This window comes from Triturus cristatus, chromosome 9 (genome assembly GCF_964204655.1).
Source record: "Triturus cristatus chromosome 9, aTriCri1.1, whole genome shotgun sequence".
Lineage (NCBI taxonomy): Eukaryota > Metazoa > Chordata > Amphibia > Caudata > Salamandridae > Triturus > Triturus cristatus.
Genome location: NC_140592.1, coordinates 14603939 through 14619233, shown reverse-complemented (window position 1 = coordinate 14619233; position 15295 = coordinate 14603939). Strand labels below are relative to the sequence as shown.

The following is a 15295-nucleotide window of genomic DNA, read 5'->3' as shown; positions in this document are numbered from 1 at the left end:
TGTCGCTCTCCCAGGACCTCCCAGTACCTACACCTGAACCTCTTTTTACGGTAGGTAAAGATGTATTGTAGGACGCATAGAGGTGGTAATAGTTTGTGCGTTTATTGAAGTTACAGACCCGGTCAGGACATTGGCAACTCAGAAACCCAGTGAGGGCTGCGGGGAAGTCCAGAAAAGAATAGTTAACAACGTAATGTGTCCGGTGGCCGCTTCCTCGGGTCCCTCTTCTTTAAACAGCTTAACTTCAGCTCTTTTTGGAGGTTCTCGGATTAGCTTGGCGTCCCCGGGAAACAAAGAAAACACAAAACAACCACTGATCAGTAAAAGGACTTATACTTCGTGATCGTGTGGGGTTGAACCTCCACCTACTTGAACTACCACCAAGGTTTGTGAGGGCGGGGAACGTGAGGAACAGAGCGGTCCTAATTAGTGCCCGACTTAGGTCGTCCTCCCTGTTTTCCCCCTCCCAGCCAACCATTTGAAATAGTGCAGGAAAGGCACTGACCTGGAGCTACGATCCTCCAGGACCGTAGCATGGGGTGTCTCGGCATCCTGTTTCTCCGGGGGACGACTGGACACAGAAGCGATATCGGCTGGGGCCCCTTTGCCCTTCGATTCTTCCTCCCTGCTGCTCCACCGGTGCTGTACAGTACACGATTCTCCCACAGGTGCCAAACCTCGATCTGTCACCGCCTCGCCCTCCAACGCACTCTCCAACGCACTCTCCAACGCACTCTCCAACCTTTCCTCGGCTTCCTCCCGGTCCTCTTTTCTCCTCGCCGTCTCCTCCGCTCTGGTTCCGGCGCGCGACGTCAGATCCGCGCCGGCCGGGATGACTAGACCGCTACCTTCCTCCCATGGGAATCGGGACGCCGCCATCTTGAAGGGCACGGAAGGTTCACCTTCCGCACCGCCCGTATTACAATCCCACTCAGGCAATCCACAAAAAACTGGATAACATTCGAACCCATCAATGAAGCCGAAATTATTGAACTGACTACTGGATCCAAGCCTTCTTCTCACACCGAGGACCCCCTCCCAGCCCAACTGGCAAAAAATCTCAAACTCTCCCTAGCCCCATGCTGGTCGGAGGTTATTAATAGCTCCCTGAAAACAGGAATCATGCCTGACTGCCTCAAAATTGGTCAGGTAACACCATTACTGAAGAAAGCGGGCGCTGACCCAAGTGATCTCAACAACTACAGGCCTGTCTCCAATCTCCCATTTCCAGCAAAACTACTAGAAAAATGTGTTCTCCGTCAACTCACCCATCACATGGACTTCAACGATCTCCTTGACCCTCACCAATCGGGCTTCAGAAAAGGATGCAGCACAGAGACTGCCATCCTAAATGCCATTGATGACATCCAGAAATCACTGGACATGGACCGCTGTTGTCTACTCATACTCCTCGACCAATCGGCGGCCTTTGACACGGTTGACCACAATCTACTCATCAACGTACTCAGAGAAAGGGTAGAAGCAGATGGGGTGGTCTTACAATGGTTCACCTCCTTCCTGCAAAACCACTCTCAAAGAATAAAAATTAGAGACTTCACGTCCGACCTACACCCTATAACCAGAGGCGTTCCCCAAGGTTCAGTTCTCTCACCCGCACTGTTCAACATCTACATGGAGCCACTCACCATCATCCTCAAAAAAGCCAACATACCCTTCCACCTCTACGCCGATGACACCCAGATCTACCTCAAAACCTCCACCGTAGCGGACATGCAAAGACTCAATGACACCCTAATAGAAGTCCAAAACTGGCTGTCCCAAAACCATCTGAAACTTTACCAGGACAAAACAGAAATCCTCCTCCTAGCCAACAAAGTGCAGACCCCCCAAATCACGGAATGGATAAAGTCTATTGATGCACTCAACTGAACTCTCATCCCGGCAGACTCCTTGAAGTCACTGGGAATAACTTTAGACCCCAACCTTGACATGATCAAACACATCAAAAACACCGCAAGATGTGACTTCTTCAACTTAAAACTACTGAACAAAATCAAACCCTTCATCCCTCCAAATGACCTGAAGCAAGTCACACAATCCCTCGTGCTATCCAGATTAGACTACGGGAACGCCACCCTCACAGGCACAGCTAAGCTACACCTTGCTCCTCTTAGATCTACCTTAAATGCAGCAGCCAGAACACAACTCCCCTGCTCTCAAAGAGCTCAACTGGCTTCCAATAGAATCGCGTGCCAACTTCAGAACTGCCTGTCTCACCCACAAAGCTCTCCACACTGGCAAACCCACCTATCTAGTCGCCAAACTCAACAAAGCGGGACAGACAAGAAATCTCAGGAGCACCAACACTATGCTACTCATCCCCCGGGAAACCCGCAAACAAAAGACCCTATCTCGATCTTTCTCAGGAAATGCACCCAGAATTTAGAATGCTATCCCTATACATATCAGGACTAACCCTTCCTTCAAAGAATTCAAATGCCAGCTCAAAGTGCTCTTCCTCAATCGAGCTCTCCCGAAATGACAAAGGTCCTACAATTTACCGATCTGACATTAACTGAGGATCCAGTGACTACGATAAGACCAACTCCTTACAGCATCTTACTCTTACCCCGCACATTACTCTCCCCGACTATTACCACCTCCACTACTACTCTGCATTCGAATGATACATGACTTATACAGAGCAATGACCCATCTTTGAACACTGTATGTATATTTCACTCTTTGTATACTCAACTGTTATTCAACAAAAGTTGTAAAGCGCTCCGATACCTTCGGGTCTGGCTAGCGCTATATAAAACTTCTAAATAAAATTAAAAAAACATAAGTAGAATGAAATACACAGTGGTCACCAGGGGCAGACCAAACCATATACTAAAATAGTGGTATGCAAACTCCCGACTCGAGTCAAGACTATACCCAGAGGACATAGAAGTGCCAGGGACCCAAGGAACGACCCAAGGTAAATATCTAGGAGCACAACGAAGGTCATGTGCACGACCGCGTTCTTAGTACAAATCAACGGGTAAGTCACGGTTGTAATTTTAAAGAAGAAGGACCCTTCCCAGTAGACCCTGTAGAAGATAGAAGGCTGGACAGCCCCCCCCCCCCCACCCGTGGACACCCTAGGAACCGGGATACCTACACCAGGGAAGCCGGGTGCATAGGTGCGAAGTGGCGTCGGAAACAGTCGACAAACTCAATGGGAGACTTCAGGAAGATGCCGCTGCTGGGGAAAGGTGAAAGTGTCTACTGGAATCCAAGGGTTGATTCAGGATGAGAGGTACCTGCAAGCAGAGGGAACAGAGTCTTCGCCACTCAGGCGTGACCAAGAGGCACGGAAGACAAATGACCACCAATGTCGGGTGCTGGAGGAGAGATGACGGTGACCTTGGAGCTGCAGCTGTGAGGACTAGGCAATGCTGTGGAAGACCAGAAGCCATTCACGAGCTGTCCCACATCGGATGTCAAGAGTTGAGGGGTAGGTGTCCGTTGGGAGCACCAACAATCCTTGGCAACTGTAAACAATGTGGAAAGCGAAGAAGGTGCAGTGTCGGGACCAGCAAGGTACAGGTGACTCACCACAAGCAGGGAAGTCTGGGCAGGCCCCGAGCAATCAGGGGAGCCCACAGAAATGAAAGGAGAACCTCAACAGGACCCAGGGCTGGAGGCACCGGAGTCGCAAGAGGACCTCAAGCAGCTCACCAAAGATGCAGGCCCACGGTGAAAGTGATGCGGTGAGGATGATGATCTTGGTCGCAGGAGATGCTTGAGGTGGGGGCTACTTGGAGCCCGAAGATCTTGGAGGAAGGAATGAAGCCTACAAGTGTTTGCAAAAGCAAGTCGCTGCGGTGCACGGGGGTTCGGTTCTTGCAGCTTGACGAGGGATACTGGCCTCAAACTGGGTGACAGGGCAGGCCTCAAGGGATGTGTAAAACCACCACCTGTGTTGCTGAGCCTTTCGAAGTCTATGGGAGCCCAGGATCAGCAGACCGGTCAGCTTAGTTGCGGATGCAGGTAAGTGACTCCTTCACCTCAAGGCAGATTCCTTCAGTTGTCTTGGATGCCCACAGGCCTTGGAAGGTTCCTGTATGGAGCACAGGCATGGACGTTGCAGCAGACAAGCAGGGCAGCGAGACCAGGAGCAGCAGGAGTCTTCCCGGTTGCAGCCTTGATGCCCAGAGTCAAGTCCAGAGTGCCCAGACGGTTGAAGTAGAAGTGGTGTCTTGAAATGAATCTTGTCCCACGACGAATCTAGGGACCCACCCTCAGGTAAGCCCTTAAGTACGTAAGGAAAGGGTTGGGAAAATTCAGGATTCCCTCCCAGGGTAGGGGTTGGACAGTGGCATTGAAAATGGGGTGCTGACACAGCAGCATGGCTCTGGAAAAAGACCTGTGGCATATTAGTCTGTGACTTTGTCTTCAGCAGTGACTGGGCATCCGGCATGCTTGAGAGCAGTGGCCGCTGCAGCTGTGACGTTGAGAGGACGGCTCCCATTGTGTTGGACTACCCTTGTATTGTTTATGTGCCGCATTCAATACAGTTGTTGTTGCCATCTGCAGCAGCAGAACATTTCTCTCCTCTTACCTGCTTACCCCCAGCGCTAGATAATAACAACAACTAGAACATTGTAGAACACAGAAACAAAAAATGTCATAATGACCCGTAAATGCAGATTAGACAGGAGGCAAAGAGACGGCCTGTTAGAAAGGTACAGAAATGATGGAGGGAGTGAACAGGCTGACAGCAAGTGGAAGTTCCAATGCAGGTAAGAGGAGAAAAGGGGAGACTGTGCACCTAGGAAGAGACGAGAGGCAGCAAGGAAACACTTGGAGGCAGAGCAAAGGGTGCTCCTGGGAAAATATTGAGAAATCCCAATAAGATAGGCATGGAAGAGCCAAGCAATAAAGGCCTTGAAAAGTAAGACACAGGAAATGGATCAGAAGAGGGTGTTAGGTAATAACTATTGCACATGGTGGTCTTTCTCCTCCAAACTTACCACAGGCCCAGTGCATGCAGGTCTGTCTGCTCCAGACGTACTCCTGGCCCAGTGCCTGCAGGTCTGTCTGCTCCAGACGTACTCCTGGCCCAGTGCCTGCAGGTCTGTCTGCTCCAGACTTACTCCTGGCCCAGTGCCTGCAGGTCTGTCTGCTCCAGACTTACTCCTGGCCCAGTGCATGCTGGTCTGTCTGCTCCAGACTTACTCCTGGCCCAGTGCATGCTGGTCTGTCTGCTCCAGACTTACTCCTGGCCCAGTGCATGCTGGTCTGTCTGCTCCAGACTTATTCCTGGCCCAGTGCATGCAGGTCTGTCTGCTCCAGACTTACTCCTGGCCCAGTGCCTGCAGGTCTGTCTGCTCCAGACTTACTCCTGGCCCAGTGCATGCTGGTCTGTCTGCTCCAGACTTACTCCTGGCCCAGTGCATGCTGGTCTGTCTGCTCCAGACTTACTCCTGGCCCAGTGCATGCAGGTCGGTCTCCTCCACCCCGCAGTGCTCTGAGACCAGAAAACATTGAGGGAGGGGTACAGGGGACCCCGGATATACAGAGGAGGTCTCCGGGCCTTAGGGCCAAACAACCCCACAGGGGACCACGAAGGGGTGCTCGGGAAGTGGGGGGGGGTCTTAGTGCCAAAGTACCCTGCAAAGCGCGTTGAGGGGATCCTGGTGTGGGGTAGTTTCATAGAAAAGAGGGCGGGGACAGAGCAGGGGAAACTGGCAGCCACCACGGCGACGGTTAGCCTGGGTGGAGGGTCATCTGAAACAACACCCGAGACTGAGTTAAAAGTTGATGGAGTCTCATGTCATGCACCGAACCCCCCTTTCTCCATCTCCAAACTCACCTCCTTCTCGAACGCAGCTCTCAGAGCCTCCTCGGCGAAGATGTGAAAACGGAGCTTCTTGTGACTGAAGAGCACGGCGGACTTCAGCATGGTGAGGGTCTCTTCTAGGCGCTCTCCACAGGCCGCCACAGCAAGGTGCATGCAGCCGTCGGATGCGCCTAGAGGCGCAGGCCTGCGCTCCGGGCGCCTCCTGCAGCGAAAAAGGGAGATTGAAGGAGGTGCAAATATTAGCTCGTGACCTTAAGAGCACATTGCCAACAGCATCACAAGTGTGCAAAGCGAGCAACAGACTAAAGAAGGCAAGTGTGCGGAACCACTGTGTGCAAAGCAGCAGTAGTGCCAATGTGCAGAGCCTGAATGTGCAACGATAGCAGCAGTGCGACACTGAAAAGTGGACAGCGCTGTAAATGAGTGAAAACGTGCAAAGTATACAGGAGTGCAAATGAGAGAAATGGACAGCAGCCCACGTGTTCAAAGGGTAGTAATATCTGTGTAAATGAGTGAAAATTGGCAAAGGGAGCTGGGATGCACACACGTAAAGAAGCAAATATTCCAAGTGTGCTAAATGGAGAGCAGCGCAAAGGTGCAAAGAGACCAGAGTGTAAATCTACAAAATGAACAACAGTGGAAAGAGTGGGAGTGAGCAAAGTGAGTACCGCTGCAAACGTGCACAGCGGGTAGCTGGCTAATGTGCAAATAGCCTATCAGAATAAAACTGCAAACTGAATATCAGAATAAAACTACAAACTGAATATCAGATTTCAAGTGCAAACTGAATATCAGTGGAATTTAGTGTAAATGAATAGAGCCATCAGCAGTGCAAATGAACGAAGTGGGCAGTAGACAACGTGTGCAAAGAGAGCAATAGTGAACAATAGAAGTGAACACCATTCTAAATGAGGGCACATTTATAAATTAAGCATGAGTGTAAAAGTGAAAAATTGTCTTGAGCCTAAATGTTCGAAAAGAGCAACAGTGCAACATTTCACAGATAACAGAAATGTAAGTTAAGTGAGGAGAAGTGCAAGCGTGAAGTGCAAATCCGTGTAAAACCGTGTAAATGTGTAAAGTAGACAGGAATGTAAACAGGCAAAATGTACGGCACTGCGCATGTCATGAGAGCAAAATATACAAATGTAGAAAGAAAGGGATCATTAGAACCAAAGGGAAAAGTGAATATTGTTATAATATGCACAACAAATTGTAACAGTTGTGAAAACAAACAGCAGTGCAAATGTGGAAATCGAAAGAGTAGGGGTGAATTTTTGAGAGGAGAGTGACTCTCATGTGCACAATGTACAGCAGTTGAAATGTACACAACTGAGTTCAAACGTAAAAGTGAGTTGCAGGGTAAATGTTTCAAATAAACATTTATCAACAGATCACATCAAACAGCACCCGTGCAAGTGTGCATAAAACACACTGACACGTGAAAGGCACTACAAATGTGCAAAGTAAACCAGCAGTGCCCCTCTGGCTGAAATACACCCCTGCCAATCTGGCGCCATTAATGACCTCTTTAACTGCTCACTCACAGTGTAAAGGACTCGTGAACAACCCCCCTCAAATAAACCTAATAACCCTGGAGAGAAACTGGAAGAACACCCGCAAGCCGAATGATAACAAGCATTTGACAAGCGCAAAATGTAATGAAGCGCGCACTTAGGACTCGGCCCCCCGAGTGCCCAGGCATGCCCCCCCCCCCCTTGTTTGGTGATCGTGAGTAACCGGACGGCAACACGAAGAACTTCCGGGTCGACGTCGTGACGCCACTTCCGGCCGGAGTCAGCACCCCGAGGGGGGGAGGGGGCGAGGGCCTATTTAGGGCAACTTGCCCGTGTCCTCGCCCTCTCTTATCTTGCTGCCCCGGCCCGAGTTGTAGGGGTCTCCTTTTAATCTCCCACCCATCCGTCCCTAAAGATAGAGATTGGGGAGGGGTTGGATATGGAATAGTGTGTGGCGGTAAAGAGGCCACATAAACTGCCTTTACATTGATAAGGGGAGTCCTCCGGCATACCCCGTAGGCCAGCACTGAGGTGGAGAGACAGTAAGCTCACCCCAGAGAGAATGGGACACCGGCTGGGGGCAAGGGCGCCAGTTTAAAAATAGTGCATGGGGCTTCCGCCCCTGGGTATTCCCTACGAGCCCCGATGAGCAGCCTGGTGGTGGAGGGGTGGGCCCCTCAGGTGGCGGACCTAGACCAGATGACTGGGGCTCACCCCTCAAGCACGCAGGTGGGTTGCGCCTTGCGTGGTTCTCAGTTGGTTGGGCGAAGCGAGCCAGAAGGCCCCTTAGTGCTGGACCAATAGACAACGTTTTCTGGTGAATAAATTGAGTTCTGCCCAACAATCGGATGGAGCATGAAGCTAGGGGCAACTTGAATATAAATATTGTTTAAACGATTGAATTTGATAAATCCATATCATATCAAATTGTACGATTTATATACTGTCATGTTTGTGTGATTTGTAATAAACATGGCCTTTTAACCCACAGCTCTGGTCGTCAAGCATGGATTTGTGGGTTGGTTGGGGGCTGGGCTGGGAGCCATTCTGGGGGGTACGAGTCCTATGAAATGCAAGAGGTCTCACATTTGCGAGAGTTTGAGCTATTGTAAATGACAATGCCTTTTATTTATGTGTTTTGAAAACCTGCAAGCGGTGCGTAAACACGCACTTTGTGCTTACAGTCCTTGCTTCCCAGAAGCAAGGTTGGATGTAAAAGAGGCGCAGTTACTGCCTTGCTTCTGGGAAGCAAGGTCTGTAAGCACAAAGTGTGTGTTTATGCACCGCTTGCAGGTTTTCAAAACACATAAATAAAAGACATTGTCATTTACAATGCCAATAGCTCAAACTCTCGCAAATATGAGATCTATTGCATTGCAAATGCTTGTTTATGGAATCATTCTCCGGCGTGTGTTGTAGCCTCATTCTCCAGGACTCTAACCCATAGCTGCTAAGGTTTCAGAATGCTTATGTGTGACAGTTCCTTGGTTTCAGTGACCTTATGAGTGACACTCAACGGCCAAATGCGTGACACTTGCAGTGACGCTGGTGTTTTCGGGGGGCTGCAGGATGCATTGGGTATCTTGTCGGCTGCGTGCCCTTCGGCTCGCCCTCTCTCACCTTGGAATCATTTTCATCCTTCCGTATGTTGAATGCCTCCCATGGACTTTGGTGGCGTCACTGTTCTTGAAAACGTTCCCCTGTCTCCAAAACGTCTTCTGTACACTGACTTTATCCATCATAGCTGCCAAGTTGTTAATTTACAGAAGTGTGACATTTCTATGTTTTGGTGTACTTAAGTGTGACATTTCAGTTCCTCATATATTTCATTGCCAGAAAACAAAGGGCCTCCGCTCATAGCATTAGATACATATTAGAAATGAGCCTTTCTGGTCATGTAATTTCAAGAAACGGTCTTAACATCCCATAATGTAACCTACTCTCTGTGAAAAAAATCAAATCTGGCAGAAGATGTATGTTAGACAAGCCAAGTGGCTGGTTAACAGATGTGGCATGAGTTTGCCACTCTCTCAGACCTCATCCTCTCAGTTACCTCGCCCACCTCCCCCTCACACAGAAAAGCACGTGCTAATGCTACAAAAAAGTTAGCGACTTGTAAATATCAATTTATTGTCAGCGAGGCCACTGTAATGTGGTACTTTAGGACTATTGGGCAGAATCGAGAGTGTAAGTTGAAATTGGCAGATTGCATTACGTCATTCTCTGCACACTCACGTGTGCGAGATTCAATTGCCAATAAAATATTGTGGCCACTTTCGAAAATAATCTATTTATTTTCTTGACTGCCACTGAAAGGAGGAGCAGTCCCATCCCGACTGTTATCGACGACAGCCAAGCATTGGTCGAAGTATAAACCGAAGAAATGGAACCGCATCTCTCCAAATCTTGCTCAATGTGTTACCATTAGGAGAATATCCCCTGAAACAGGCACTCCTGTTTTAAGAATAAGGAGCACATATAGGCATGGACATCTGATGTGAGTTACTGAACGCCCAGCTCTTCCGGACTCCAGCGGTGTGACATGGTCAGTCACTGTTTAAACTTGGTGCCAAAGAATCTGCTTTGTTCAGCCAATGACACGCGTATGGTTTCTAAGTGACCCATGTTGCGCGTGACACTGCGTAGTTCTCACTTTTTCTGGACACAGTTTTTCTTTCCCGTGAAAGGCGAGCTGCCGAGACCCCACATGCAAGGGAATGGTCCAGGGTGACAAGACGGAGGTTTCCACGGGTGTGACGCCCGGCTTTGGGGAACATGCAAACACGTTTGAGAGAGAAAGGCAGCAGCGGTAATGACGACACTTGAAGCGGCAGGACATTGGGCCCATCACCCCCTGCTCGTCCCCGTCGCCTCCGTCCAGCACACACAGTCCAAGGAGAGGTCGGTATTTGTAAACAGTAACGTTAATGACGCGTTCAAGCAATGGCGCTGTGCGGCTGATGAGCCCCGGTCGTGCAGTCCTGCATTCCCGGTCGTGCAGTCCTGCATTCCCGGTCGTGCAGTCCTGCATTCCCGGTCGTGCAGTCCTGCATTCCCGGTCGTGCAGTCCTGCATTCCCGGCCGTGCAGTCCTGCATTCTCGGCCGTGCAGTCCTGCATTCCCGGCCGTGCAGTCCTGCATTCCCAGCCGTGCAGTCCTGCATTCCCGGCCGTGCAGTCCTGCATTCCCGGCCGTGCAGTCCTGCATTCCCGGTCGTGCAGTCCTGCATTCCCGGCAGGCCGTGATGCAAGTCTTTTGTACACAAGAGAAGGTTTCTTTCTTTCTTTGCCCCCTGCGTTCACGCTCTCGCTGTCTACAAATGGCGTCTCTTCGTCACAGACTGGCAAGGCGTGCTGGGGGGTGCTAAAAGCAGGGGGTCAATACCTCTGATCCCCTTTTCTCAGCACGCACGTCCTATAACGGATATTTAACGTTCTGTTGCCCCCTCCCGCTTACGACTGCACCATGGTAGCACCTTTTACCTTGCAGGGAGAGAGCCAATCACAGGTCATGGAAGACGGCCTCCAGTGGGGGTCTAAGAGGGTCGCCCTTACAGCCCGCCTCTCCCACCTGCAAGAGTCAGGCTCCGTGGCTCTAACAGCAGGCACTGTCTTTGGCTTACCTGATGGGGTCTGGGGCGTTGAAGGAGTCTGCCCTCATTGGTTCTCCATCACAGGTGAGTAGCAGGCCGTGCTACCGCCCAGCACGCGCGTGCCACTGCCACAGGCCTGGTAATGATTGTGCTCGGGAGGGGAGGGCGACAACCTGAAAGCAGCATCAATGAGTCACGGATCCTGACCTGTCAGCAAGGTACCCCCCCAACCCCGGCCCTCAACCCTGTCCTTAAGTTAGGGTGACCAGATTTTGAGAAGCAAAAACCAGGACAGGCCACACATGAAAGTAGGACTACAGCCTTTAGTCTTGCTTCTATATCTGGCCTGTCCCGTTTTTTGCGAAGCCTTGTAAATATGTGCTCATACATAGATATACAATGGTCCTGGACCATAAATCAAGGTAGGCAGTAGTTCCTAACTTAGTGATATCATTCACATATTCTGAGCTACATGTAATCTATTTTAGTAGCTCTTAGTATCCAATACAATATTGCTCATAGGGTCAACCATGCAACAACCCAATATCAGAAGTTAATAAAGCATTTTATTCTTTTTGAACTTTTTAAATTTCCATTAGCAATTTTGTCAAGGTTGCTCCAAGGGGAATGTGCAAATAGTAAGGGTGCTTAAGTAGAGAAGAGTGAAAAGAAAAGAGGAAATTATTTCAGAGGTTGTGACATAAGAAAACTTAAACAAGTTAAGCAATGAACTGGTTGTCATTCACCAATCAAGTGCATAGACCTGGTCACGTGTATCAGTTTATGCGATAAATAAATCAGGCAATTATACATTCATTAGAAGCCAATTCTAATAAGGCACGTGGGTAGGTAAACGTATCCCAGGTTCATATATATGGGGCGTCGACGTTTCGATCCGTCTTAGTGGCCTAATGTGGAAGTTTGAACCTTGGCCGTGCGGATCTTCATCAGGACTGGGGAACAACCTGGAAGAGTTGGGCCTGGTAGATTGCCCGCTGCGATGCATGAAGCGAGTTCCTTTTTATGGAAATTCAGTGGTGTACATCATATGGCTGGCCTCCGTTTGTGGGGTGCCACACAGTAGTACTGGTGGGGGCTCAATTGAGTGGTGCCACCCACTTGCGTTCCGAGTCTTTTGCCACAGTTGGAGTCAATCCAAGTCTTTGGCCGCTAGAATCCGGCATCCATCCGTAACGCGTTGTGTTTGCGTTACGGATGGATGCCGGAAAAGGAACTCGCTTCATGCATCGCAGCGGGCAATCTACCAGGCCCAACTCTTCCAGGTTGTTCCCCAGTCCTGATGAAGATCCGCACGGCCAAGGTTCAAACTTCCACATTAGGCCACTAAGACGGATCGAAACGTCGACGCCCCATATATATGAACCTGGGATACGTTTACCTACCCACGTGCCTTATTAGAATTGGCTTCTAATGAATGTATAATTGCCTGATTTATTTATCGCATAAACTGATACACGTGACCAGGTCTATGCACTTGGATGGTGAATGACAACCAGTCCATTGCTTAACTTGTTTAAGTTTTCTTATGTCACAACCTCTGAAATAATTTCCTCTTTTCTTTTCACTCTTCTCTACTTAAGCACCCTTACTATTTGCACGTTCCCCTTGGAGCAACCTTGACAAAATTGCTAATGGAAATTTAAAAAGTTCAAAAAGAATAAAATGCTTTATTAACTTCTGATATTGGGTTGTTGCATGGTTGACCCTATGAGCAATATTGTATTGGATACTAAGAGCTACTAAAATAGATTACATGTAGCTCAGAATATGTGAATGATATCACTAAGTTAGGAACTACTGCCTACCTTGATTTATGGTCCAGGACCATTGTTTTTCGTACTACATTGCACCCAGGTCCTTGACTTTTTTGGGTTACCCCATTTTTTGTAATGCATACATAGATATACACACATAGGCTTGTAAATGTATGTGTTTGTACACATATATATATACACACGCTAGGTGTGTGTGTCTGCCTGTCTGTCGTAGGACCCCTCCACCCTAAGCTCCCTCTGGCCTCCTCTTTACTCTGTCACTGCGGGGGGCAGCCAGTCGTTCCCCCCCTGTGCTGCCTGACAGAAACAAATCTCTTTCTGAAAACATTTCACTCTTCAAAGGCGCCTGTGAATGGAGCATAAACCTTTACAGAGACCTTTGTCCCAAAAAGCGGGACATTTCCCTAAAATATAGAAAAGTGTCGGGACACCGGGACAGTCCTCTTAAAACCGGGACTGCGGGGGAAATCCGGGGCGTCTGGTCACCCTACCTTAAGTGCTAACTCCTGATGTGCGTTTTATAAGTCTGACTTTGTGGCCATCCATCGACTACTGTCCTCTGTAAGGAAACGGCGTACGCCCTTACCGTGGTGTGAGGCACAACTTACAACTTGTCTCTCGGTTGATAAACTTTGTAGGTGAAACCACGCCTGCTGTGGAAAGTAAAAGATGAATTCCTGGAAGTAGTATTTCAAGAATGGATGTTTATTCCACAAGCAAGATACACGGAAGAAAAACCCACAACCGGTCATCCAGGGCTCCTGATGTAACTGCCTGAAGAGCAGTTACAGGCAGCCACAACGGAAACCCTGGAATCAGCCTACCATTACGAAAGTATACAGAGTGCGGGGGATGCGCTCGGGAAACCAGATTGATGGCACGTGAATAACAAGTCGCTCTTAAAGGGAAAGAGCGACTTGTTACCTTAACACCTGCGTTGGCGTGTATTGTGATTTCACCAAGGGGCCCTGCCCAGCCGCCTCCTGCCACCAAGCACCTTCCATCCCGCAGGTCTACTCATCTAATGAAAAGCAGCAATCTGTTTTTGGGCGCGCTGCGCCGGCCGGCCTCCGGCTGCGTGCGGCACATTGTGAAAGTTGCAAAGTTACATAAAAGGAAACGTCCGCCATGGCTAAAGCTGGCCTCCCACGAGCGCTCTTTAGATTGATTAACCAAGGAGTTCTCCTGAAGGGCTTATGTGAGCATTACAGTAAGGACACGGGTAAATGGTCCAGTCCTTATGGGCGGTAACAAATGGAGACAAGGCGGTACCAAGGAGGGACTAACAAGCCTTATAATGAATTGGAAGCCAGCGTTTACGGATGACAATGACAAACGCCAATTAAAACAGTGGGCGGGGCTTAAAAGCCATACTCCACTACTGCATACCTCGCAGAGAGAGCAGCGCATGCGTGCTGCTGCTAGGCTCGTCCTAAAAAGGGCCCCTCAAGATCATTCCAGAATGTATAATGTCATTGTCAACAAGCATTGGCATTGCCAATAGGTATCGCCTTTGGGACCTTATAAGTGTTTAGTTATCCAGCACAATATCTTTAATGCAACAACAATCAACTGTTGCATGGCTAAACACCTATAAGGTCCCAAAGGCGAGACCTATTGCCTATGCCAATGCTTGTTTTTGCTGTTCGCTCTTGGGTTAGTTCCTAACTTACCCTTTGTGGGTCAAAAATGAGGGTATCGTATGTCTTTCTCGTAATACGGTTTAGGCAAATAGAGAGGAAAGTGGTTATGTAAGACACTTCTTTATTCTGGAATGATCGGTATGACGTAAATTGTGGCAGTAACGATGAGGCTGTTATCTACCTCGTCGGGTAATAAATATGCTCCCAGTTTTAACAATATCAGAGCGTTTGCAACACCCAGATCCAAAGGGTAGCAGAAAGATGGATATACAAGTGTTCATAACAAGTTTGAGGGAAAATAGACAAAGAGGCACTAAAGTAAAGGGAATGATAAGGATCACATCTCTTTCTATGATGAAGTGATATCGTTGCACATTGTTTATGTCAATTAGCCCTCCCAATTATGGGAGTGTTCCGTGCTTTTTAAATGTAAGAGATTGAAACTTGAGTGCTCGACGTTGGTCAGTTCTATACAAAACTGCGTGTCGTGCTCTCACGTCCCTCCAATAATGTACATCTCATGTGCCCCATTCGCATTCACACAGTGCGTCACGCGCCCTAGTCATGTTTCCTTGAGAGTGTCAGGGGAACCAATGACGTTCGGGTGTATGAGTGCTGTGCCCAGGAGTGCTTACCCGACGTGTCTCTGGAACTCTGCTGGTGAATCTACCGTCTTTCTCCGGTGCCCTATGCATCTGCTAGTGCAAGACTGCTTCCCAAGCACTGCCTGCTGCTCATGTGGAGCGTCCAGTTGTCATGGTAATGCACCACCGCTCCCGGGATCCGCACTCACATTCCCGCCTAAAGGTCAGCGAAAAGTGCCCTGGATTCCTTTTGTCTCCATCCCCTCCTGAGGATCCCCACTCACCTCTTACCTGGGTCAACAAAACCAGTATAAAGCGAACATGCACCGAAAAAGAGCTAACCTAGGGCGC

The 15295-nt window shown here is 49.1% G+C and overlaps 1 protein-coding gene across 1 annotated transcript in view; it reads right to left on the bottom strand.

Annotated features, from left to right (window-relative positions):
* GXYLT2 (glucoside xylosyltransferase 2) overlaps positions 1-15295 on the bottom strand; it is a 110402-nt gene that overhangs the window by 53578 nt on the left and 41529 nt on the right. Inside the window, exon 2 of the mRNA XM_085624235.1 lies at positions 5825-6014. Coding sequence (XP_085480361.1) covers positions 5825-6014 — 190 coding nt within the window. The remainder of the gene's footprint in view (positions 1-5824; positions 6015-15295) is intronic.